The 25,742-nt window shown below is 53.0% G+C and overlaps 1 protein-coding gene across 1 annotated transcript; it reads left to right on the top strand.

Annotated features, from left to right (window-relative positions):
• The first annotated feature begins 1,902 nt into the window (after window positions 1-1,902).
• On the top strand, window positions 1,903-23,620 carry DNAI2 (dynein axonemal intermediate chain 2). The gene is made up of 12 exons (XM_026513211.4): window positions 1,903-2,088; window positions 3,515-3,676; window positions 4,710-4,831; window positions 7,670-7,812; window positions 8,742-8,855; window positions 12,813-12,952; window positions 14,195-14,317; window positions 16,671-16,894; window positions 20,074-20,209; window positions 20,680-20,826; window positions 21,580-21,807; window positions 22,898-23,620. The coding sequence occupies exons 1-12, from the start codon at window positions 1,906-1,908 to the stop codon at window positions 22,982-22,984; spliced, it is 1,809 nt and encodes a 602-aa protein (XP_026368996.1). The 5' UTR covers window positions 1,903-1,905; the 3' UTR covers window positions 22,985-23,620.
• The last annotated feature ends 2,122 nt before the right edge of the window (window positions 23,621-25,742 follow it).

Below are 25,742 nucleotides of genomic sequence, written 5' to 3'. Positions count from 1 at the left end.
ATTGATATACACGTCCATCCTTAGGCCAGTACCACGCCTTCCTGATTATTCAGCTTCAAGTAAATGTTTGCTGAATGAGTAAGTGAAAGAATGGAAACTATAAGAATAAATACAGGGCGTGAAATCTGGCATTCACAAAATCTATGAATTCCTAGAAAAGTCCATGTCATTAAATTTCTTTATTTTTAAAAATAAAGTTGGGTGCCCTGGAGGGCATTTTGGGCAAAAACTCCAGTACGACGTTGCTTGGTAAAATGAAGGACTCCTTTATCACCTGTGTTGCATTTTCATCTGTTTCCTAAGTTTGGACATTTGTTCGTGGTTTTTACTGAAAGCAGGACCCATGTCCTCCAAGTACGTTCCCACCAGCTCCCCTTTCCGTTCAAAGGTAACAACCCCTGCTCACAGGCAAGCACCCTAAACTCTGGGTGACCAAAGACCTTCGGTTGTAAATCCGACCACAGCAAGGCTCCTGTCCAGCCGTCTTCCCACGGCTCCCACCCGCTCATCCAAGGGCTCTGTGCAGGCCCAGGAGTCTCACAGACCCACAGTCCAAGCCCTGGGGGACTTGCCATCAAAGATGCACTTTCTGAGAGTTAGGAATGGCCAGCAAAGGGGCGGCTCTGCTCACCTCCATAGTACAGTATTATAGAAAGACCTCATAGCCGGCCAGCATGGAGCTCTCAGACCACAGAGTCTCCTGGCGTGACCGGGGTCAGTGGAGAGAAGAGCAATCTGTGGGAACTGCCCACTGCGTTTCTAAGGCTTCCAGTTAGCATCCATGAGAAAACCCTTCTGTGTGCCAAAGCCTTGCATTTCAGCAGCTCAGAGCCTGAGTGGTCAGGTGTGGGAGTGACCGACCGAGTGGCCCGGCCACGGTCAAGCAGCTGGGGGATAGCAGGACCAGAACTTGAAGTCAGCGCCCAGCCCAGCCTGCTTTCCAATTCCCCACTGTGCCCTTTGTGACCAGTCTTTCAAAGGCCCAACTATTCTGCCTGTTGGGAGGTGGGCTGGCTCTCTCATCTTCTCCAGCAGACTCCCAGCCCCATCGTGGTTGGAGTGATGTAGACAGAAGAGGCTCCAGTGGGGGCCCTGGGAGTGGTGGAGGGTCGGGTCCAGTAACCTGGAACTCTGGGAAGGGAGTTGGGGACAATCAGGTGGTTGGTTGGGTGGGAGTTCCCAGAGAGGCCTGAGGCTCTCAAATCTGTGTGCTGTATGACCAGGTCCAGTTCATGGCATGGGATTTAGTCCAACATAATTGCCTCAAGATTTCTTCCAGCCTCCTAATAACATATTAGCTCGGTGAACACTATCATTTGGTGAGTAAGAGCCATGGAGTCAGGCAGAGAGGCTGGACCTCTTATTAGCCATATGGTCCTGGGCAGGGCATCTCGAAGTATGAGATTCCTCCGAAGTGAAATGGCGATGTTATTGTCCACCTCGGAGGGCAGATGCAAGAACGGAACAAGATAATGCACATAGTCATTACTCGGTAGATGATTTTTTATTTTTTTATTTTTATTTTATTTATTTATTTTTAAAGATTTTATTTATTCATTTGAGAGAGAGAGACAGCCAGCAAGAGAGGGAACACAAGCAGGGGGAGTGGGAGAGGAAGAAGCAGGCTCATAGCAGAGGAGCCTGATGTGGGGCTCGATCCCATAACGCCGGGATCACGCCCTGAGCTGAAGGCAGACGCTTAACGACTAAGCCACCCAGGAGCCCCTCGGTAGATGATTTTTTAAAATGCAGATGTGGCTTCTGAACAAATCCCCTAGGACCCCTCCCGTCAACCAGACTGGGAACCTGGAGGCACCCCCGGTGAGGCCCGTGGGGACCGGGAAGCAGCCAGGTGGGGGCCCCTGACCGCACACCCTCCCTCTGCTCCCCACAGCCACCGGAACCATGGAGATCGTGTACGTGTACGTCAAGAAGCGAAGCGAGTTCGGGAAGCAATGCAACTTCTCGGACCGCCAGGCCGAGCTGAACATCGACATCCCGCCCAACCCCGAGCTGGCCGAGCAATTTGTAGAGCGGAACCCGGTGGACACGGGCGTCCAGTGCTCCACCAGCATGTCGGAACACGAGGTGGGGCCCTGCCCCGGGACCCGGGCCGGTGGAGGTGTGGTCGGGCAGGGTGGGCCTGGGTGACTCATCTGGGTGACTGGAAGCCAGTGAGAGTGGCCCAGTACAGATGCTGCCAGTATGAGGGCAGAATGGCCCCATGACCCACCACGGTGCCCAGGGGCAGGAAAAGACGCCGCACCAGCCCTTCCCTGGGCAGGTGAATATGACTCGGGATGCTCGCTCTCCCGTGGGCTCTGGTCTCACCCCGAAGACTCTTACTAGATTCGTCGCAGGCATGTGGTGCAGCTGGGAGAGGTAAATTGAGGGAGTGGGGATTCGGATCTACAAGCACCTGCCCAGCTTGTGGAAAGGAAAGGGGGCTGTGGAAAGTTCTGTCAGAGGGGCCTCCATGATAGGAGAACGGAGCCTCATGGTACAGTGTGAGCTCCCTGCCTGTCTAAGTGGGTGTGTGAGCCGCCTCGATTATGCCAGGCGCTGCAGAGAGAAAACTAGTTTGAAGGAGAGAAGCCACTTGGTCAGGTCCCAAATCAGCCCCGTGAAAATCACACTTGATTTGGCCAAAAACGCTTTGTGGGTGGGTAACTCACGGTTCAAACGCACTGAGTTCCTTGCTTTCCCAGGGCTCATTGCTGTCACAGGGACCAGGGTGATGCCGTCCACGGAGCAGCCAACTAAGCAGGATGGCCTCTCCGCCCTGTGCAGACTTGTTGCTTTTGCGAGCCCTGGCTTAGAAAGGAAAGGAGGAGGAGAGTGACTGCTTCCTGGGTTTGGGGTCTCCATTTGGGGTGATGAGAAAGTTCTGGAACTAGATGGTGGTGATGGTGGCACAACGTCGGGAAGGTCCTTAATGCCACAGAATCATACATTTTTCAGTGGTTAAAATGGTAAATTTTATATGTATTTTACCACAATTTTTAAAATGGGGCGAAAATAGAAAGGAGTCAAAGTGACAAGTTTAAGGGATAAACTACACCTGTATCTACCATCCTCCCTGCCGCAGAGACGGGCAGAGCAATCCCCACCCTCCATCATTTCCATGTGTCACTGCCCGTGACATTGTACACGGTAAGCCAGAGCAGGCTCCTTCGCTGCTTTTTCTTTGGGATCGCACAGAACAGATGTGTGGGCTCCTCTGGTCCATTAGGGTTTAGATAAAGTCAGACCTGGATTTTCCAGGGTCCCTGGCATCAGCCGCAAAGCTGCTAGCTCTGTAGGGTGTCACTTCCGTGGCTACCTGTGACCACCTGAGGACCAGAAAGTTCCTTGCTGGAACCTGACAGTATTGTGGCTTTGGCCAGGACACCTCATCGGTCCATCCCCAAGTGTTTGGAGCCCGGGGGCGGGGGCCCCAAGATCCTGGTTGGCGGAAATGGCCCCGTGTTTACACATGGGGCAGGCATGTTCTCACCCTTGGCTCTTGGTTCAGGCCAACACGGAGCGGTTTGAGATGGAGACCCGGGGGATTAATCATGTTGAGGGGGGCTGGCCCAAGGATGTGAACCCCCTGGAGCTGGAGCAGACGATCCGGTTCCGCAAGAAGGTGGAGAAGGACGAGAACTACATCAATGCCATCATGCAGCTCGGCTCGGTAAGGCCTCCTTCAGCTCCAGCCATCACGCCAGCTCCCTGCCTCATGTGAAGCCCTGGGCGTGCCTGGCACTGTGCTCGGCTCCTGTGGCTACTCGGGCAAGAGTACTGACTACCTTCAGGAACCTTCTACCCGGAAACAGGCAGACCACTCCACAACAGCAGACCAAAGGGGAAGACAGGAAGGTGCAAGGGCTGGGCAGGCTTTAGGAGGAGTTTGACAAGTGCTCCCCTTAAGCAAAGAGGACCCCCAAAGAACCCCTCCCAAAAGCCACCTGCCAATAGGGATCATTCATTCATTCATTCATTCAGCACATTTGGACTGAGCTTCAAGCCTCTGCCAGGCACAGCAGAGACTGCAAAAATGAGTTGCAAAAAAAAAAAAATTGCAAAAGTTCATATACATCCTGCCCCAGAGTTTATAATCCACTGGAGGTCAAAGACAAATACAGAGATATCTCCGTATAATGTAGAAAAACATGCTGTAAAATGAGGGATGACTTGCTATTTTTTTCTATAAGGAAGAAGATTTGATATCATGCTAAAGGGATCAGGGAAGGCTTCCTGGAAGAGGAGGCACATAAGCTTGGTTTTCCTTGTTGGACATCTGGAAAAATGGAGAGGGCCCTCTGGGTGGCAGAACCAGAAGATGGGTGCTGTATATGGAGTGATTACTAGTTCTGTTTGGCTGGAAAGTGTTTCTTCACCTTTGTTTCATTGTTGTCCCCCAATGAACCTTTTTAGACATTTTTTCCTAATTGCCTTCCCCATGAAATTTTAATACCATATGTACATTGTTTATGTACTGTATATATATCTGTGCTTTATACATAACAAGTAATATTATTTTACCCCCCAAAACCAATTTTCACGAAACCCCTTGGAGATGATGGTGCCCCCATGGAGAATGCAAGGGCTGGAAGGATGGGAAAGACCGCTGAACAGGTCTTGTCCCTCCCAGACTCTGTCTCAGTCCTGGTCAGGCTGCAGGAACCTCCCTTTCCTGCCAAGAACTCCCGCTCTGTCCTCCGCAGATCATGGAGCACTGCATTAAACAGAATAATGCCATTGACATCTACCAGGAGTATTTTGACGACGAGGATGCGGTGGAGGTGACGGAGGAGGCCCCTTCAGCTAAAACCATCAACGTTTTCAGGTACCTCTCTAGCTAGGCAGGTGTCTGGCCAATCTCTGTCGCCCCTACAGCTGCAAGCTTCTAAAGGTCACCCCTTGCCGATCACCCCATGCCGTGGGTGCAATGCCCTCCGTGCTCCGAGCTTGGTAAGGAGCAGAGCAATAGAACAGCCAGCAGCCCACTGGTGCTTACCTCGGGGGCAGGTCTGGTTGATGGAAAAGGAGGGCAGACGGCGAGGGAAAGACTAAGGGAATTTGCAAAGCTGTGTGCAAGCAGGGTCGATTCATGCAGGGCAGAATGAGTACAAAGTGTGGGACATCCGTGCCCCAGCAACACTGTGGACAAACAGGACCCTCGTCCCACACTCACGGGAACGTACCTGGTAATAACCTCCAAGGACGGCGCTTTGACAACAGGGCTTTCTCCCATAGTGTGTGTGGAATCACTGTGTATGTGGACATTCACTGCAGCGGGGCGTGTGCTAGCCAGAGGCCGGAAGCAAGCTAAATGCATTGGTAGGGGACTCCTAACAATTCTGGTAGGCGCACACCGTGGAATGCCACGCAGCTGTCAGAATGAAGGTGCCAGCCTGTTCTGGGACAAGATTTAGTTTGTGAAACCAAACCAGAGCAAACAAGGTGCAGAACAGTACAGAGGGTAGCTCTATTTTTTGTTTAAAAAAATGTATATATATATATATTATATATATATTATATATAATATATATATATAATACATCCATATACATAATATATATTATATATACCTGCGATTTTGTGAGTGGCTAGCCTCAAATGCCAACTCTGGGGGATTCATTGTGCTACCATGACCTGCTGAGGGTCCTGGGCAGTACTTGACCCCGTCCCAACACAACTAGGAAGGACCCTTTTGTGATCCAGGGCTGAATCGCAGTGTGTGGAGCAAGACCAAGGGCTGCCAGGAGAGGGGCCGGGGCGGGGCTGCCCTTCCTGCTGCGCCTGCCCTGCTGGGGTCTGACCTTCCACAGGGATATCTTAGCAGGATGGTGGGTTAGACATCATCCCATCCAACCTCTACGTTTGACAGATGAGGGGACTGACCCCAGGGAGGGGATGGTGCTCAGGACACACAGTGGGTGGGTGACCCAATCAAGGATGGGACTCTGGTCTCCTGGATTCCAGGCTGCACTCCTCTCACTCTAACAGTGCTCCCGGGAGGAGTGAAGTGGGGGAATCAGGGGGTGAGAAAGTTATTCGGATTCCCACTTTCCTTCATTCCTTCTGATTTCTTCAAGGACAAAGTCTCAGATTGGGCCTTTTCTACTTCTTGCTCATTCCCCTTCCTTCCCTCTTTTTTTTTTTTAATTAAGAGTTTATTTTTCAGAGCAGTTTTAGGCCCACAGCAAAAGTGATTAGAAAGTACAGTGAGTTCTCATCTGCCCGTCCGCCCCGCACCCCCACATCCTCCCCACCATCAACACCCCCGCCCAGGGTGGGGCCTTTGTCACCGTCATGAACCAGCGTTCTGATACAGCACAATCACCTGGCAGGCTTATAAACAGAAGAAGTTTCTTTCTCACAGCAGCTCTGGAGGCTGGAAGTCCCAGATCAGGGTGGTTGGGTTCTGTGTCTGGTGAAGACCCACTTCCTGGTTCACAGGCGGCCATTTTCTCACTGGGAACTCACATGGCAGAAGGGGTGAGGGAGTTCTCTGGAGCCCTTTATCAGGTGCTAATCTCATTCTGAATGGCTTAGGACCGAATTACCTCCTACAGCCACCCCCCTAATACCATCCCATTGGAGATTAGGTTTCCACATATGAACCTGCGGGGACCTGGGGGGACTCAGCCTGTAGCACCCCAAAGTCCATAGTTTACATTAGGGCTCACTCCTTGTGTTGTACATTCCGTGGGTTTTGACAAATGTATCATACAGAATAGTTTCACTGCCCTCAAAGTCCCGTGCTCCACCTACTCATCCCTCCCTACCTCCAAACCCTTGGCCAACGCTTGATCTCTTTACTGTCTCCATGCTTTTGCCTTTTCCAGAATGTCACGTAGTTGGAATCATACAGTTTTGTGACCTTTTACAGACTGGTTTCCTTCACTTAATGATGTGCGTTGCGTTTCCACCCTGTCTTTTTGTGGCTTGATAGCTCATTTCTTTCTAATGCTGAGTAATATTCCCTTGTCTGCATGGACCCTGGCTTATTTATCCATTCACCTGCTGAAGGGTGTCTTGGTTGGTTCCAAGTCTGGGCGATTATGAACAAAGCTGCTGGAAACATTCACATGCAATATTTTGTGTGGACAAAAGTTTGCAACTCTTTTGGGCAAATACCGAGGAGCAAGATTGCTGGATCCTCTCTTTTCCCTTTTATGTCAATAGCAATGGGAAATCAGGCCTCAGGCTCAAAAGTTTCAGCAAATGGAAATATCGGACTGGAATTTAATATGTTTTATTTCCATGGATTTAGTGGTCATCATTGCCTTCTGTTTATGGCTGGTGAGAGTGGATTTTTTATTAAGGGAGTCCTCTAAACTTTGTTCTTAAACTAAATTTCTCTGTGGGGTGTCTGGGTGGCTCAGTCGGTTTAGTGTCTTACTCTTGGTTTGGGCTCAGCTCATGATCTCAGGGTCATGAGATTGAGCCCCATGTCAGGCTCTGTACTGATCATGGAGCCTGCTTGGGATTCTCTCTCTCTCCCTCTCCCCTGCTCTCTCTCTCTCTGAAAGAAAGAAAGAAAGAAAGAAAGAAAGAAAGAAAGAAAGAAAGATGAAAAAAGTTTTCATAAAGAAATAATTGAGTAAATAAGAGGTAAAGAGGTGTGGGGAGTCTTCCACTTCCATTCTAGTCTTCTGCTTCTTGCTCTCCCGTAAAGGGATCCCCAGGAGATCAAGCGGTCAGCCACACATCTCTCCTGGCACCCTGATGGCAACAGAAAGTTGGCCGTGGCATATTCTTGCTTGAATTTTCAACGGGCACCTGAGGGCATGAGCCACGAGTCGTACATCTGGGACCTGGGTGAGAAGTAGAGGAGTCCGGGTGGCCGGGAAAGCTGGGGTGGGGGGGACAGGGAGAGGCCAGGAGAGCACAGGAGTGGAAGGTAGAAACCACAGGCCTGGGACTCTCACAGGGCTGGTCCCTCACAGGGAGGGACCAGGGACCCCAGAAGCCGCTCATCCCTTCCCTGTCTGGATTCAGGTGCAGCCAAACAGGAGCCATATCAGAAGCAGGAAACTCCCTTCATTTCCAGATCCTCTATCAGGGCATTCAAGACTAGACCCCATCAAATCCCAATTCAGACAGACTCACCTTTGTCCCACCTTTCCTGGCATTTGTCCTTCACCCATGGCCGGGAGGGGCTGTGGGTCCACTTGGGAGCAAGACCCTTGTTGACAAAAGGACTCACTCGAAGAGCGCGAGCCTGGCAGGGAGCCGGCAATGGGGGGCTACACGCTGTCAGATGTCCCTTCACTGTCCCCAGCGTGAAAATACACGTTAGTCGTTACGAGTAGGAGTAGGTGCCAAGCTCAGAACTGAGCACGTGACACTCTTGAGCAACCCAACAAATGCTTACGGCAACCTGGGGGCCGACTCCACCATTAGCCCCCCCCCCCATACAGACAAAGAAACTGGCTTGGAGAAGTCAGGGAGAGTTGGCTTTAAGTAAAAAACCTTGTGGTCACACCTGGTTTTCTACCAAACCCACAAAATGGACACACACACACGCTCCTGATTACCAGAAATAAAACCACTAGAAGAGCCCCTAGGGTGAAGAGTGCCAGATGCTGGTCACCGGGGCCTAGAGGTGGCAGCCAGGAGGGGTTTCCAGTCTTCCCCCCACCCCCGACCCCTGTCCTTCCTACCTCCTACCTCTAGAAGGGTTCAACTGTTTGACCCTGTTCTTTGCTTTCTAGACCCGGTAGGACCATTTTTTCTTTGTCTTACAGAAAACCCCAACAAGCCTGAAATTGTCCTGAAGCCGTCCTCTCCTCTTGTCACCTTGGAGTACAACCCCAAGGATTCCCACGTGCTTCTGGGGGGCTGCTACAATGGGCAGCTTGGTAAGGAAGGGCCTGGGGCTTGACCAGGAGCCAGCCCAACCCCCGCCCCTGTCCACCAGGGCCCACATGCCTGCCCGGGCCTCCCGCAGGGCACAAAGGGAGGTGGGGACTTCCCACAGCGGATGAACTCCAGACATCCGGGCGAGTCGGGGCTTGCTGATAGCTCAGCTGTGTCTCCAGTTCAAGTAAGTCTGAAACAAGTTCAGAATAAAAAGGTTTTTTTTTGTTTTGTTTTGTTTTTTAATAATGATTTTTTATTATATTATGTTAGTCACCATACAGTACATCCCCGGTTTTCGATGTAAGGCTCGATGATTCATTAGTTGTGTATAACACCCAGTGCACCATGCAATACAGAATAAAAAGTTTTAAGAAAATTATAGGTCAAATATAAAGTCAAGGAGAATTTCCGCCCACCTGTCCCCAGCTGGCATAGAGTAGCTGGGGGCAACGGGGTAATGAGACCTATGAGGAGGTCCATCTCGGGAGAGGCAGGCAGAGACACCCATACGAGAATGGGTGTGAGTGATTCCCACCATGCACAATGAGTGGGGACACGTTCCCTTCTCCTTTGATAATCGGGAGCATTTGGTACTAATTCTTCTTTAAATGTTCAGTAGAATTCACCAGTGAAGCCATCTGGTCCTTCCTTATTGGAAGTTAAAAATTGCTAATGCAACCTCTTATTGATTGATTGACTGATTGATTGATTTAGAGAGCATGGGGTAGGAGCAGAGGGAGAGGGAGAGAGAGGATCTGAGGGACACTCTGCCCTGAGCACAGAGCCAACCCTGGGCTCTATCTCACAACCCTGAGATCATGACCTGACCCGAAATCAAGAGTCAGAGGCTCAACCGACTGAGCCACCCAAGCACCCCTCTAATGCAGCCTCTTTTTTTGTTCTAGATTGCTTCACACTTGCTATGTCTTCTTGAATCAGTTTTGGTAGTTCCCTCCCCCTTTCTTTCTGTTTCTCAGATGGATCGTCTCAAATGACCTACGTCCAGCTCAGGGGGGTCTTCTGTCTGCTCAACTGTGTTGTTGAGCCCCTCCACTGAATTTTCATTCCAGTAAACATATTTTTCAACTCCAGAATCTCTATTTTGTTCTTCCTTTTAAAAAGAATTCCTATCTCTTGGGGCGCCTGGGTGGCTCAGTCAATTAAGCGTCCGACTCTTGATTTCAGCTCAGGTCATGATCGCAGGGTCGTGGGATTGAGCCCCACATCGGGCTCCATGCTGAGCGTGGAGTCTGCTAGAGATTCTCTCTCTCTCCCTTTCCCTCTCCCCCTCCCCTGCTCATGCTCTCTCTCTCTCTAATAATAATAATAATAATTCCTGTCTCTTTATTGATATTTTTTACTTAGCAAGATATCATTCTCATACTTTCCTTTACTTCTTTAGATACCATTTCCTGTAGTTCTTTGAACATCTTTAAAATCAATGATTTAAAGTCTTTGTCCAGTAAGTCCAACAGCTGGGCTTCCTTGGGGACAGTCTCTGTTTATTGTCTTTTCTCCTGTGTATTTTCTCATTTCTTTGTATAACTTGTAACTTTTTTTGTTGGAAATGGCTCTCTTTACATAATATAAAGTGACAACTTTGGGAATCAGACACTCAGGCCTGCACAGGGCTTGTTTTCATTGCTATTTGTCATTGTTCCTTTCTTCAGTGAATTTTCTGCACCAGTTCTGTGAAGTCTGTACTCTACTGTGTGTGGCTGCTGTGGTCACTGCTTAGTTAGTTTAGTGGCTGGACAGGGACTTCCTTAAGCACCTGCAGCCAACCAGTCTTTGCTGAGAGCCTCTATGTGCCTGTTTGAGCATGCCTGCGACACTGAGCCAGGCGGCTGCCAGCCCCGCCTGAGCCTCTGTGCATAGCCTCAGGGTCAGCCAGGGGCAGAGCTTAGGACCTCCTCTGTTCTTTCCTGAGCGTGTGCATGGCTCTGGGCACGCATGTAGCCCCCTACCCAGGCAGGTGCCCTTCTGGATCTCCAGAAAGATGTCGGAGATTTTCAAAGCCCCTATGGACATTGTGTCCTTCAGGCTTGCCCTTTGAGCTTTGTGGTTAGTTTGCTGTTTGCCCACCTGTTACCCACCACTTCAGGAAGCTGCAAAGTTAATCAGTTGCCTGTAATTATCATTCTTTTCAACAGTTGCTTCCATAATAAGACTTTTTTTCACTCGGCAAGCTCCAAGTCAGGTCGAACACATACAGCTTACAGGGGAACCACCACACAGGTCAGATAGTCACCGTTCTTTGGACAGGAGACTCTGAATGAGCTCCGGCCACATTACCCCTCCTGTGGCTGCCAGGCTTCAGGTTTTCACCAGGAAGGAGTAATGTTATTTTTTTTTTTTTGAGGCTGCCGTGGGACTCAGAGAGTGTGGGGTCTTAACGAGGGCAAGTTAAAAATGCTACAAAACTCAGTGTCCTTACTAACATTCAACTTTCTCCTGAATACCTTCCGGATGGCTGCAAGCTTTTGGCTAACTTGTTCTGAGAAAGTTGACTGACGTTTGTTGCTAGTTTTCTCATTGCTTTTATGGAGGAGAAGATTTTCAGAGGTCCTTAGTCTGCTGATTTTGCTGATGGAACACCTAGAAAACTGGTTTTTGGATCCCTAGGGAGGTTGGAAAGAAGTTGCCCACATGGGCCCTGGCTGCCTGCCCGCCCTCCACCTCTGGCCCCCAGGCAGCAGACACTCAGCCTCCATGGCTGCACCCCAGGCCTGATGTGACCTTGGGCCTGAAAAGGACCCCCTACCCTCCTACCTTCACATGTTCTCTTCCTTCCCCTTCTTCCTCCCAGGGTAGGAGCCAGATGGCAGGGAAGCTTCTTAGACACTCTTCTGAGGCCTCTGACCCTCTCTCAGACCTGCCGCCTCCTGCCCGGGAACAGACATGAGCTCCCACAAGTCTCCCTGCCAAATTACCTGGTCCCAGAGTTCTAGAAAATGAGCGGAGCCACTGTGCCATGATTTATTCAGGAGCCTTGCCTCGCTCATTATTCATAACCCCTTTCAGGGTTTTTCATGCCAGCTCAGAGCAGCCAGGGCTCTGGGGTTCTGCTGCCTGTGAACCCCCGAACTCTGCTCTGCCCAGGCTGAGCAAGCTTAGCTAAGAAAGTCCATATCTGGGCCAGGCCAGTCCAGGGGCAAATGCCTTGGACTTTGATTCCCTAAATCAAAACATAGATCATGTTTTTATTGCTTTCCTAGAAATAGTTTTGTGTAACAGACTGGGTCCTCGCTGCACATTTGTGGAAAAATGAGAATGAAATCTGCCAAGACAGAAACTAGATATGTTTTGAGGCTTTCTTGGTAAAGCAGCAGGGGTGATGCCCCGGTAATGGGTGTGAGCAAAGGGTCTGTGAGCTGCATTCCCATCTCCCAACAGGGGCAGCCAAGGTGTGGAGGATTAAAGGAAAGGAGTTTATGTAGCAGGAGAGATTTGCCTCAGTGTTCTTACTTTCAGGAGCCTTTCTCTGGGGTGGAGACACTCTTCTCTTTGGCTGGCCCGCCGCCCCCCCATCCTAGGCTCATCCTCCATCCATGCTCCTTCTCACTCCTTCCAGGAAGCTTGCCCTGACCACCGCCATGTGTCCCTCACCGGAGCAATCCCAGCATGGGCTCTACTTGCAGTCCCCCTTCCTGCCTCTCAGGGACAGGGACAGTCTTACTCCCAGAGGCTTCCCGAGGGCCTAGCGTGGTGCTCAACACAGGACAGAGGCTCAACGGAAATGAGCGAAGCTTGCACTCTGGGAGCCTTTCCACAGAGATTGTGTGGGAACTTCAGGGGTCAGTAGGAAACTCAGGCAGGTTGGGACCGAGCCCTGATTCTAAAAAAACACACACCTGCCAAACCAAGAAAAGCAGCATCCCTCCATTGCCTGCTTCCTGCACCAGGGAAGGGAGCCCGGCTTCCGTTCACCTTCCCCTCATTTTCCCCCCTGCTAGCCTGTTGGGACACCCGGAAGGGCAGCCTAGTGGCGGAGCTGTCCACCATTGAGTTCAGCCATCGAGACCCTGTGTATGGCTCCATCTGGCTGCAGTCGAAGACAGGCACTGAGTGCTTCTCGGCATCCACAGATGGGCAGGTACCTGCTAGGCATTGTAGGGGGCAGGATTGTGGGGAGCAGTGACACTTCCCTGCGTCCCCTTCAGAATCCCCAGGGGAACATTTCCTTTTTGCATTTTATTTTAAAATTGAAGAGTAGGTAATACGTGCACATGGAACAAAATCCAAAAGGTACAAAAGGACAGACAGACAGACACCTTGCTCCCACATTTGCCCACCAGCCTCCCAGCCCCCCTCTGCATAGACGCCCACCCGCATCAGCTTCTTACGGCTGCCTTCAGGGATAGTCTCTGTATACAGGAGCAAATACCCCTGTCTTCTTCACTCTCTTCCTGCACACCTCACACATAGGTAAATATCAGCACGTGACATTTTTCATTTAGTTAATGAAAGTTAAGAACTGCCTGAGAGGGGCACCTGGGTGGCTCAGTCGGTTAAGTGTCTGCCTCTTGATCTCAGCTCAGGTCTTGATCTCAAGGTCGTGCGTTTGAGCCCTGAGGGGGGCTCCACACTGGGCATGGAGGCTACTTAAAAAAAAAAAAAAAAAGAAAAGAACTGCATTGGGTATGCCATAATTTATTTAAGTGGATTTCAATATGTTGTCATTCTAAGAATAATGTTGCCAACAGTGTAATTTTTTTTGAAGATTTTATTTATTTATTCGACAGAGATAGAGACAGCCAGCGAGAGAGGGAACACAAGCAGGGGGAGTGGGAGAGGAAGAAGCAGGCTCATAGCGGAGGAGCCTGATGTGGGGCTCGATCCCAGAACGCCGGGATCACGCCCTGAGCCGAAGGCAGACGCTCAACCGCTGTGCCACCCAGGCGCCCCGCCAACAGTGTATTTTATATAGGTTTTTGCACACGTGTGAAGGCACACCTATAACATACAGTGGGATTTCTGGATCAAAGCATATGGGCATTTATAACAGTGTTATGTTTCGCCATATTGTGGGGAGGCTTTAAGAGTTCAGATTCCAGAGCACACATTTGGCAATTCTGATGCAATAGGTCTGGAGGGAGGCCCCAGCATCTGGATTTTATGAAGCTTGCCCATAACCCTGATGACCAGCCAGGTTGGAGACTGTGGGCCAGAGCAGTGGTTCTCCAAAACGTGTTTGTCCTGCAGGTTACTGGGCACCTCTCACATCCACCCCTTTGGCCCCAGTGTTTGGCCCCAGAAAGGTGGCAGGGGTAGGGAAGGCAAATGCCAGGAGAATCGAGGGACCTCTGGTCTCACAGTCGGCCCATCCTCCCATCAGGTCATGTGGTGGGATATCCGAAAGATGAGCGAACCCACCGAGGTGGTGATCCTGGACATTTCCAGAAAGGAGCAGTTGGAGAGCGCCTTGGGGGCCATCTCCCTGGAGTTCGAGTCTACTTTGGTGAGTGTTCCCAGCTCTCCCTTCCCCGACTTTCTATCGCTGGGGCAGCCAGAGCGGAGGGCAGACTACGAGTGCACTAGGCAGCTCCAGGGAGGGCCATCGCCCCTGTGGTCACCCTGGACCTGTGTGGTCTTTCCAAGGATGTTCCAGCAGGGGGCAGCAGAGTTTCTTGCGGAAAGTAGCAGAGCCACCTTATTCACACAAAGCTGGTGGCTGCGCTGAATAGAGGGCAAGCTTTTGCAGAGGACGGGATCCAGAAAGGCCCATTCTGTGGGAAGAGCCCTATCCAGGACCAACATGGAGAGTCCAGGCCCTGCCCCTGCCTCGGGTGGGTCGCTTCACTTTCTGAAGGGAAGGACGAGATGTTGGAGAGGGAAATGAGGTCAGAGGAGGCTTCTTGGAAAACCGGAATGCAGGCACAGTTACAGCGTTTAGTGATGGGAAGGAACGGGAAAGAAATACCGTAATTGAGCAGTAATGTGAATGTGTCAAAGGATGGAAGCTTCTAGAAGCAGCAAATGAAGACCCCCCCTCCAAAGCAAGAAAACAACTTTCCCAGATGACTCTTGCCTTGGGCTGGTTCCTGGTTTATGTCTCTCTGAAGCCCAGGCCGGGCTTCCCTTGGGGATGATCCCTTGTTTGCTTTCAGGTCATGTGACATCATTCTCAGGCCCTTGGGAGGTGGAGGTGCTCTGGCTTCACCCCTGCCCCGGGAGTCCCCACCCAAGGCTGGGGAACCAATGCTGGTGAAGTGAGTTGAAAGACAATTTAACTGACCCCCACCCCTGGGCCTGGTAGTCAGGGTGGAGAGGACGCAGGGAAGCATTCTGTCCTGAAATCAGGGACGTCTAGAGCAAGGGCGGGATGTGGTGACCAGGCCACCACTAGTCCCCAGCTGTCCCGCACCTGTGACTGAGCACAGGCTGTGCTGGACACTAGACACTGTCCTATGTGATGAGCTTACATAATCACACACGACCGTCCTGAGAGATAGTGTTATTACCCCTACTTTCCAGGTAAACAGATGAGTCTCAGTGTGGTAAGTCATGCGATCTAGAACACGGGGCGTCTGGGGTTCAAACCCAGGGCTCTGACTCCAGGCGCAGGCTTGCCAGGCCGACTCCACCGAGAAGTCTGAGGCCGGCGACATGGGGGGCCATCCGGATCTGGGTGCTTCTCCCCGTTACTAGCTTGCAGGAGCCCTGCCGTTTATGTCCTTACTCACTCTTCCGGGCCTTTCAAGCTGTGTCTCTTTGCTTTCCTTTGACCCCCAACCTGGAGTCCAGTTGTTTCTTTTTTTTTTTTTTAAGATTTTATGTATTTATTTATCTGAGAGAGAGGGAGAGAGAGTGTGCACATGCGAGCGGAGGGAGGAGCAAAGGGAGAGGGAGAGAGAGAAGCTCAAGCAGACTCCTCGCTGAGCGCGGAGCCCCCTGCGGACTCGATCCCATGACCCTGAGATCGTGACCTGAGCTGAAATCAAGTCAGACCCTTAACTGACTGAGCCACCAAGGCACCCCTGCTCTTCCTTTGTAAAGCCATGAATTCCCTTCCGTTTTAAAGCCGAATGCAATTCCGCCGCGTGGATAGACCGCATTTTGTTCGTCCATCCGTGTCACTGGGGTTGGGACACTTGAGTTGCTTTACCTCTTCGCTGCTGAGAATAAGGTGCTATGAACAGGGGTGTATGGTAGAGCCCAGTTTTGCAGGGAGTGACTGGGGGCTGGCTGAGGGGCTTTCTGGACTCATGCTTTACACTCTTCTTTCAGTCATTCGCTTTATCTGTGAACAGACATTCAGGACCCGTACGGCCAAATGCCTAGTGGACATAGTGATGCTACATGAGGAGGTGTCCGTCACGGGCGCCTGGGTGGCTCGGTCGGGGAAGCATCTGCCTTCGGCTCAGGTCATGATCCCAGGGTCCTGGGATCGAGCCCCATGTCAGGCTCTCTGCTCAGCGGGGAGTCTGCTTCTGCCTGCCATTCTGCCTGCCACTCCCCCTGCTTGTGCTCTCTCTCTCTATCAAAAAAATATAAAATCTTAAAAAAAAAAAAAAGCGGTGTTCATCGCGTGGCTGCTGCTGAGTCTCTCCAGGGACTAGAGGAGTCTAGAGGGCTTCATTGAGATGGGCCCTTGAGCAGGTTCTCGCAGAGGGTGGGGTCTGATGAAGCCGGGAAGGGTGGAGGCAGCTCCTCAGGAGAGGCCAGGGAACAGCCTGAGCAGAGGCTTAAACCCAAGGCCCTCCCAGCACCTTCGGACCCTCCTCCCTGCCCCAGAAGGCTGCTCGCCATGACAATGAAGCCCCGAGCTGACATTCATGGCGCCCTCCACTCCTGTGTCACCCCCTCCCCAGCCAACCAAGTTCATGGTGGGCACCGAGCAGGGCATTGTCATCTCCTGCAACCGCAAGGCCAAGACGCCAGCGGAGAAGATCGTGTGCACCTTCTCGGGCCACCATGGCCCCATCTATGCCCTGCAGAGAAATCCGTTCTTCCCGAAGAACTTCCTGACCGTCGGCGACTGGACCGCCCGCATCTGGTCAGAGGACAGCCGGGAGTCGTCCATCATGTGGACCAAGTAAGAGGGAGGGGGGGAGGGCCAGCCCAGGAGGCCCCTGAGCCTCCATGTGTCCCCCCAGAAAATGGAGAGAACACCCCTCCACACCCACCTGAGCTCGTGCCAGGAGCGGCCTAATCACGAAAGAATGTGCTTCAAACAGCCTTGGGTTAATTTTCATGACCTCAAGGCAACCCTGCAAGTAGGTAGCATTGCTCTTCTTGTCCCTCATTCTCTGTGTCAGGGGACAGGGCCACGAGGAAGCAAAGCTACTTGCTCCTGGTCCCTCAGCTCGTAAGGAGCTCAGGTGGGGTTTGAACCTAGGAAGCTTGGGTTAAGAATCGGGGCAGCTCATCAGGACGGCTTGGTGGGTCCCCTCGCCTGTGAGGGCGAACGCGTAGGAGCAGAGCGGGACAGAGCTGTGAGCTCTGTCGTTGGATCAGAGAAGCTGCTGGGCTCGTCCAGTCTGCCCAGAGGAGAGGCCAAGGGGATGCCGTGAGACTGAAACCCTCAGCGTGGTCCCACTGCCCCCAGGAGCGGGGGGGCGAGGAGAGCCACCTCCACAGAGATGTCACAAGGCAGGCAGAGCCCAGAGACCAGAGCCGAGGCATGAGGTGGGGGGACAGGTGCCCTTTCAGCCTTCACGCGTGTGGATCTGGGGCTCCTTTCCAGCTCACGTGGTCCCGGGTCTTGCAGGGTTGGTGCCACGGTGGACCCGAACGGGCACCTTCTCTTCCAGTGGTTCCCAAATCTGGGTGCTTCAGGATCTCCTGGGAGAAGTTATTATTATTTTTTAATCTAGACCCCAGGGCTGCTGTAGTCGATCTTGCCTTTGACCCAGGAACGGGCATGTTAAAGATTTCTCCAGCGGCTTTAGGACTCAGCCTGTCTTTGCTTTTGGAGCAGAAATCTGATCAAAACTCCCTATTCCAAGGGGTGGAGAGGGACGCCCAGAGGGTACAGAGGATAGCGCTTTGCTCCGGGTCTCACAGGGAGTTAGAGGGCTCCACACCACCTACCTGGGTTCTGACTCTTTCATTATATATGTGTGTGTATACACACACACACACACACACACACGTAATACATTTATAAATATATATTCAACCATTTTATCAAGGTGTCATTGACATGGAAAAGACTGTACGTACTCACTGCATACAGCTCTATGAGTTTGGGGATAAGTGAAACCACGACCACCATCAAAGCCATAAACAAACCCATCGCCTCTTTCCTACCCCCTTTATTATCGTTATTCTTGTGAGTGGGGGGAGGTAAGAACACTCAACATGAGATCTGCCCTCTTAGCAGATTTCACTCTTTGGCACGGCGCTGTTAGCTAGAGGTATTACTAGATCATACTAGATCTCCAGAACTGATTTACCTTGCATAAATGAAAGTTCATACCCTCTGACCATCACCTTCTTGTTTCCGCCCCCCGCCCCCCGCCAGCCCCTGACAACCAGGGCTCTACTCTCTGCTGCTGTGAGTTTGACTTTTTAAAGATTCTACGTATAAGTGAGATCATGCGGTATTCGTCTTCCTCGGTCTGGCTCATTTCACTTAGCATAACACCCTCCAGGTCCATCCATGTTGCTGATCCCCTTTTGTAAGGCTGAATAATATCCCATTGGATCTGTAGACCACACCTCCTTTATTCGTTCATCTGCTGATGGACGTTTAGGTTGTTTCCGTCTCTTGGCTGTTGTGAATAACGATGCGATGAACATGGGGCTGCAGGTATCTCTTTGAGGTTCTGATTTTAATTTCTTTGGATAAATACCCAGAAGTGGGATGGCTGGATCGTAGGCTAGTTCTATGTTTAATTTTTTGAGGCACCTCCACACTGTTTTCCACAGTGGCTGCACCAGTTTGCATTCCCACCAACCGTGCACGAGGATTCACTTTTCTCCGCAACCTCGCCAACACTATCTCTTGTCTTTTTTGATGATGGCCATTCTAACAGGTGTGAGGAGCTCTCTCCTTATGTGTGTGGTTTTGGTTTTCTTCTCTTTAATCCCTTTGTGTTTTTGATTTGCATTTCCCTGTTGATGAGTGAAGGTGGGCACCTTTCCATGAACCTGCTGGTTCAACTGCACGTTTTCGGAGAATTATCTGTTCAAGCCCATTGCCTAATTTTTAATTGGGTCATTTGGTTTTTTTTTTTTTCTGTTGAGTTTTTTGGTATGAGTTCCTTATATATTTTGGATATGAACCCTTTGGATACAAGCCCTTTGGATATTAACCCTTAATGTCCCTTTGGGATATTAGCCCCTTATCACATATATGATTTGCAAATGTTTTCTCCCATTCCGTAGGTCGCTTTGTCATTTTTAGGCTCTGTTGTGCGGAATGTTTTACGTCGATGCGCCCCGCTTGTTTATTTTTGCTTTTATTGCTTGTGCTTCTGGCGCTATATCCAGGAAACGGCTTCCAAAGCCAATGTCAAGGAGCTTTTCCCTCTGTTTCCTCCTAGGAAGTTTATGGTTTCAGGTCTTATGTTTAAGTCTTTAACTCATTTTGAGTTGATATTTTGTATATGGTGGAAGATAAGGGTCTGATTTCATTCTTCACGGCAGAAAGCTTTGAAAATCTAGATCCCACAAGTAGGAGGTATAGCACTCTTCCAATGTCAATATTAGGAACTTTTCTGGGCACACCGTTCTTCTGACTCCTTTCAGTGAGTCCCACGGCTGGAAGACTGGGCCCAGATCCAACGACATGCACCTGTCCCTGGAGTTAGCTGTGGGGAAACACCAGTGGCCAACCCCTCAGAAGGACCAGAGCTTTTTTATTTTTTAAGATTTATTTATTTATTTATTTATTTATTTATTTATTTGCGTGCAAGCAGGGGGAGGGGCAGAGGGAGAGGGAGATAAGCAGACTCCCTGCTGAGCACAGAGTCCAACATGGGGCTCAATCCCAGGACCCTGAGATCATGACCTGAGCCGAAATCAAGAGTCGGATGCTTAACCAACTGAGCCCCCCAGGCCCCCCAGGACCAGAGCCTTTAAAATGCAGACTGTGGACTACTAGTGAGCGAGTTGGCATGGTTAGGAGTCAGACACAAGAAAGAACTTCCTGCCAGCAATGAGACCCTGGAGTCCAGGGGGTCTGGATGACCAGAGCTGTGGCTCAGTGGCCTTTCTATCCCTCCCAACCATAGCGGTCCTTGACCAGTGACCCCCGGTTCCCCACAGGTACCACATGGCTTACCTCACCGACGGCGCCTGGAGCCCAGTGAGGCCGGCGGTTTTCTTCACCACCAAAATGGACGGGACCCTGGACATCTGGGACTTTGTGTTCAAGCAGTGTGACCCTGCCCTCAGCCTGAAGGTCATGTATATCCCCCTCCCCATGCGTCCACGCCCTCGGGGTCTCGTGGCCCAGCAGAATCACCTAGGGGAATTTAGAAAGAAAAGAGAAGCAGAAAGCCTGGCCTGTCCTCCCGCCAGACCTACTCCTCCAGCAGCCCTCGCGTGGGCTCCTGGCAGCTGACCCTTCCAGCCTAAGCTAATGTCATATTTGCATAGCTGGAGCCGAGCCCTGCTGGCTTGGGCCATGGAAGGGCATGGGGTTTGGGACACTGCAGGATGGCCCAAAGCGGGGGTGAGGGGGGTGGAAGATGAGCGAAGGAGGCAAAGGGTCTTGACAGCCAATCTCAGAGTGTGACCCTCGTTTTGTTAGTCAGGGGAGTCACCGAGGGTGTTTGAACACAGAGCTTGGCGAAGCGCCCCCCTCCCCAGGGCCCAGATCATCGGACGAGGCTCTCCTCCCCAACCGCGTCTGCCTGGCCCCTCCAACAGGTGTGCGACGAGGCCCTGTTCTGCCTCCGGGTGCAGGACAACGGGTGTTTCATCGCCTGCGGCTCTCAGCTGGGGACCACCACGCTGCTGGAAGTCTCCAACGGGCTGTGCACGCTCCAGAGGAACGAGAAGAACGCAGCTTCCTCCGTAAGTGCCCGGTGCTGACCCGGCCCAGGCCGAGTAGGCTGGCCAGGGAAAAACATCAGGCCCTCCCTCTCACCTCCTGGGAAATGCGTGGACCTTTGGGGAGGGGGCATGGTGTCCCCAAAATGAGCATGGTAAGTGGGGTCAGGAGTGTGTGGACCCGGCCTGGCTTCCGGGCCCAGGAGCACAGCAGCCCTGGGCAAGTCACCTCACCCCTCCGGGCTTGTCGCCGTCAATAGGTCAGTGTGTCTGGCTTCACAGATGACATCTCTTTGCAGGTGACCCTGTCAAACAAAGGCTCAGAGATACCATTAGAGAAGACAGAGGGAAGGCGGGGATCCTGGGGGAGGGGGCTGGGAGGCTGAGGTCCGTCACTACACCCCCCACCCCTGGGGGACACAGGAGGCATCTCCCCAGCACCATAGTCACACCGGGGAACTGAAACCCCTGGTGCCAAGGCCCTGGGCCAGCCCCCTGGCTCTGCTGGGACTGCGGGCCCACCCCCCAGCAGGTGCTTCCCCGGGCCCAGGGCCCCACAGGCCTGAGGGCGTTCTTCACGCTGTCGTCTATGTTCTGGGAACCTCTCGGAACTGGGCGACTTGGCAGCTCCGTTCCTGCCTCCTGACCTCAATGGCCAGCCCTCCTTTCTTGCCCTTAGCGTTAAGAACAGAGCTCTTTGGGGCTGCACTGAGCAAAGAGAAGTTGACCTGGCCCCCGCCCTCCTCCCATGGGCCTCCCTGTCCCCGTGTGCCCCAGATATTTGAGCGGGAGACCCGACGGGAGAAGATTCTGGAGGCCAGGCACCGGGAGATGCGGCTGAAAGAGAAGGGCAAGGCGGAGGGCAAGGACGATGACCAGAGAGAGGAGGAGACCGCCCTCAACCTGGAGCAGCTGGTCGCCAAGGCCGAGGAGGAGTTCTTCGACTTCATCTTCGCGGAGCTGAAGAAGAAGGAGGCGGAAGCCATGAAGAAGAAGCCGAAGCCTGTAGGGCCCCGAGTGGGGGCGTCGGGTTGTGGGGGGCACCGGGGGGGGGGAGCCCCAGGCCTGGGTTCCTCCTGCTCGCTGACCTCCTGGGTGACCTTGGGCAAGTGGCCTCAGCAGGTGGGCCTTAACTTGTCCATCTGGCAAATGGGAGGAAAGACGCCCTTCCTCCTGAGAAACCCTAAGTCTCCAGGTGGACTGTCCCACTTTTGAGAGGCGGGTGGTGGACTCCTGGGTGCCGACGGAGCGGACAGGCTGGCGGAAGACAGACACGTGTGCAGAGAGGATAACTGGTCCCATCTCATGAGCCCTCCCCACTCTGTCTCCCTCCACTGGGGCTGGGGCCCAGCTGTGACGCCTGCTGCTCCTTTTGCATTGGGAAACACTTGGCTCTGAGAGGCCTTATTCTCACGCTGTCTGTGTGGCAAGGCCGGGCACAGACCTCCCTCCGCTTACCGCAGAGGCGAGACTGGAGTCCCAGCTCTCTGACCGTCCCGCTGTCCAGAAGGCAGTGCTGACAGTGGCACCTTCCACGGCGCAGTGCACCTGGCAGACAGCAGGCTTGGTGCTGCGGGTCCTGAAAGGAGCTCCTCCCACTGTTCAAACACTCTACTTGGAGAAGCCGGGCCTCGGAGGGGAGTGCAGTGCACAGAACAACCCTGCTTCGGCCTGCCTTTCTCTTAAGTCTTCTGCAGTTGGCCAGAAGGTCTGGGGTCAGGGCTGAGAGAGCGGTGCAGGGTCCTTACGCCCATTATTTCTAGTCCGGGTCACAGCCCCGTGAGGACTCCTGTCCACTTTACAGGTGAGGGGACCAAGGAGACTCAGGAGGAGCTAGCCCGAGGTCACCCAGGCAGCAGAGCGACAGAAGTAGGACTTGTACCCGAGTCTGTCCGATGCCCTAGGCCGTGCCCGCCGTCCACACCCATGGCTCTGAGCACCCACTAGATCCTCGAGGCCACGGAGCTGGTGCCGGTCTCCTGAGTCCCCGGCAACCCAGGCCTCCACCAGCTGGCGGTTTCGGCCTCAGGGGATTAACTTCTCAGGGTGCAGGGGAGGCCTGCCCCCCATCAATGATTCTGCCCTGTCTCTGCAGAAACATCAGGCTCTGGAGGCAGATGAGGAGGCGGAAGGAGAGGACCAAGGGGAGGAAGAAGGGGACCGTGCCGAGACTCCGATCTAGAAAGGTCAGGTCGGCCTTGCCCGCGGCCCCACTCACTCTGCGCCTCCGTGTCCCACCTCCTGGCACGGCGCTGGCTTCGAAAGTGGGTGCTGAGCTCCTCCCTTAAAGGTCAGCAGAGGGAGGGCTGGGGGAGCAGAGGGGCCCTGACCCGACCCCATGCCCCACAAAGGGCTGGCCCCCACTGACTCACTGAGTCCAGTCCCAAGGGACCCCTTGGAGGGAAGGAAGGGGCAGGGCTCATGCCCGAGCTGGGGACCCCTTCTCACAGCCAGCCGAACAAACCCCGCCTTTCAGCCTGGCCCTGCGTGTTCCCTCGGGTTCAGCTTCCCCAGGGCTTTTCAGGCGATCATTTTCCTTCAAAGCCTGCAGAGCCTCCAACCAGGCTAGCCTCAGCCGCGGCGGGGCCTCCGAAAGACCTGTGTGCAGGGAGAGGGGCTTCTCCTTCTCCCTTGCTGACCCTCCCCTTCACATGCAGCTCGGAAGCACAGTCCGTCCACTTCTAAAATGTCTCTGGGCAGCCCCGCTCCCCGACCCCCAGGCACGTTTACCTCTGAGAGGAGATGCACGAATGAATGCAGTTATTCTTGTATGCCTGCGAGCTTTCTACTCTCTTAATTCTCACAAAATTAAATGAATAATAACGGTGCTAACAGTGAGTGCTCATTGTACATTCTGTGCTGGGAGCTTTCCGTGTTCTCTCCTCTAACTCTTCGTGCAGAATCCCTGGAAGGTCCGTACGCTGAGTGTCCTTACTCTCTAGGGGAACGATTGGATTCCGGGGGAGGTGTGGGGACTGGCCCGGGTCACGGAGCTAGCGCAGGGCAGAGCAGGGACAGGAGTCCAGACAGCTCAGTCTCCGCCCTGCACAGCAGGCACATGCAGGGCCCGTGGCGACACCGGGAACCGGGGCGCAGGAGAACATTCAGCGACCATTGCCAGAAACGTCCGTAGGCGAGAGGGCACCTCAGAGCCAGCTTGGCACCCAAAACTCCCCCAACCACCATTCATTTTGTGGGTGTCGGATGGTCCTAACAGGGACCCAAAGTGCCCTTTAAAATTTTGCCTGTGTTAAGACTCCTTCCTGGGGAGGGACCCAGGGCCAGCCACTCTTTGTGACCAAAGGAAAAACAAACATTAAGATGCCACTGTGGCCAGACGGATAAAATAATCATCGTGGGACATATTTATCAAGTGCTTGATCTTCATAACAGCCCCAGAAGGAACGCTATCCCCATCTGTAACCCCCAAGTCAACCATGTGCCACACGAGGCACAGAGAGAGGGGGCAATGCCCGAGTCCCAGGAAGAGGAGTGGGCTGGTTGGGTTTCTCCCTCCTGCCCGGCACTGCCATCCGAGCAGAGGGCGCCACACCCCATGTGTCTCGATCTGTACCGTCTCCTGGGACAGGTGCCTCACTGTGTGAGGACACGGGCAGCCCCAGAGCTGCCTGAGAGCAGTGGTTTCAACTAGGGGTGATTTTGCTCCCGACAGGACATTTGGCAATGTCTGGGCACATTTTGGACTGACATAAGTGGTCAGGGGGTGCTCCTGGCTTCTGGTGGGGAGAGGCCAGGGATGTTTTCCAACATCCCACAGTGCATAGGACAGGCCTCCCTGCAAAGAATGGTCCGGCCCAAATGTCAATAGTGCTGAGTTTGAGAAACCCTGACTTAGAGAAAAAAATTTATCCAAATGAAATGTCCGGGAAGAAAGTCACAACTCCCTGTTGCATCAGCCCAGGCCCACGGCCGGACCCCTTGATGAGTGTCTGGGACAATGAGCTCCAAGGGAGAACGTTCTTTTCTGTAATAGGTTTGGGGCCTTTGCCACGTGCTTGCAAAGGTGGGCCACCTGCTGGGACCAAAAAACACCTTCGCTGTGGGTACAGAGAGCACCCGGAGGCAGGGGTAGTGTTTGGGGAACAGGCATGGCCGAGGACAGGACGGCGGCCGCCATCACTGGGCAGAGGGTGGTGGGAGCTCAGTGGAGACGATGCACTGCCTGTCCTCATGGCCATGAACTTCACCTCCCTGTAAAATGGCGTCACCCAGAGCCCGTGTGTTTAGTCTCTTGCAAGGGGAGCAAAACAAAACCACGAAGCATCACTGGAGAACCAGAGGCTGCTGGAAAAACCCACCCCCACAGGCATGGAATGCAAAACATTGATGGCGGGGCCTGGGTGGGGAAGCGGCGGCCAGACCCCAGGGTCCACCACGCAGTGAAGTCCCTCCTGTCAGTTGGTGCACACCTGCGGGAGAGTGCCCGCCTCTGGGTCCTGTTCTGCTCAGCTGACGCAACTGGTAAATATGCCACTTAGCCGATGGTACTCCAGCCCGCCGCTGTGACTGTCACTGTCCCACATTCACTTCTGGCTACTCTGGGGTACTAGGGCCCCCTCGCCCTTCGTTAGAGGCTCCTGGAGTGACACTGACGTTAGGCGAGGTCACCCCCAGGGTCAGACCAGCACCCCCCCCCCCCCGGCTTTCCCTGGCTCCCAGAACCTGAGACCCAGGAGCCGGCACCTCTGTGTACTTACGGGCTGGAGACAACACGGTGGACAGAGGCAGACGGAAAGGGCTGGGCTTCGAGGTCGGCACCGTGCACGGTGCCAGGTGCTGAGCCAGAGCGGCGAGCAAGCAGACGCCGACTCTGCCCTGCGGGAGCCCGTACCTCCACGGGAGAGACAAGAGCAGACAAACACACAGGGAAATAGAGAAACACGGTTGCGTAGAGTGACATCTTTCGGGAAGTACAGGGT

Source organism: Ursus arctos, unplaced genomic scaffold (genome assembly GCF_023065955.2).
Source record: "Ursus arctos isolate Adak ecotype North America unplaced genomic scaffold, UrsArc2.0 scaffold_24, whole genome shotgun sequence".
Classification (NCBI taxonomy): domain Eukaryota; kingdom Metazoa; phylum Chordata; class Mammalia; order Carnivora; family Ursidae; genus Ursus; species Ursus arctos.
Note: the sequence above shows the minus strand (reverse complement) of the source record. Positions and strands in the feature narration are given on the sequence as shown.

What these genes read in the sequence shown, in the direction of transcription:
- DNAI2 (XM_026513211.4), top strand. Translation starts at nt 1,906, where the DNA reads ATGGAGATCGTGTACGTGTACGTCAAGAAGCGAAGCGAGTTCGGGAAG. An exon ending in AAAACCATCAACGTTTTCAG is followed by an intron (nt 4,832 to 7,669) that starts GTACCTCTCTAG and finishes TCTCCCGTAAAG; the next exon opens with GGATCCCCAGGAGATCAAGC. An exon ending in AGAAGAACGCAGCTTCCTCC is followed by an intron (nt 20,827 to 21,579) that starts GTAAGTGCCCGG and finishes CGTGTGCCCCAG; the next exon opens with ATATTTGAGCGGGAGACCCG.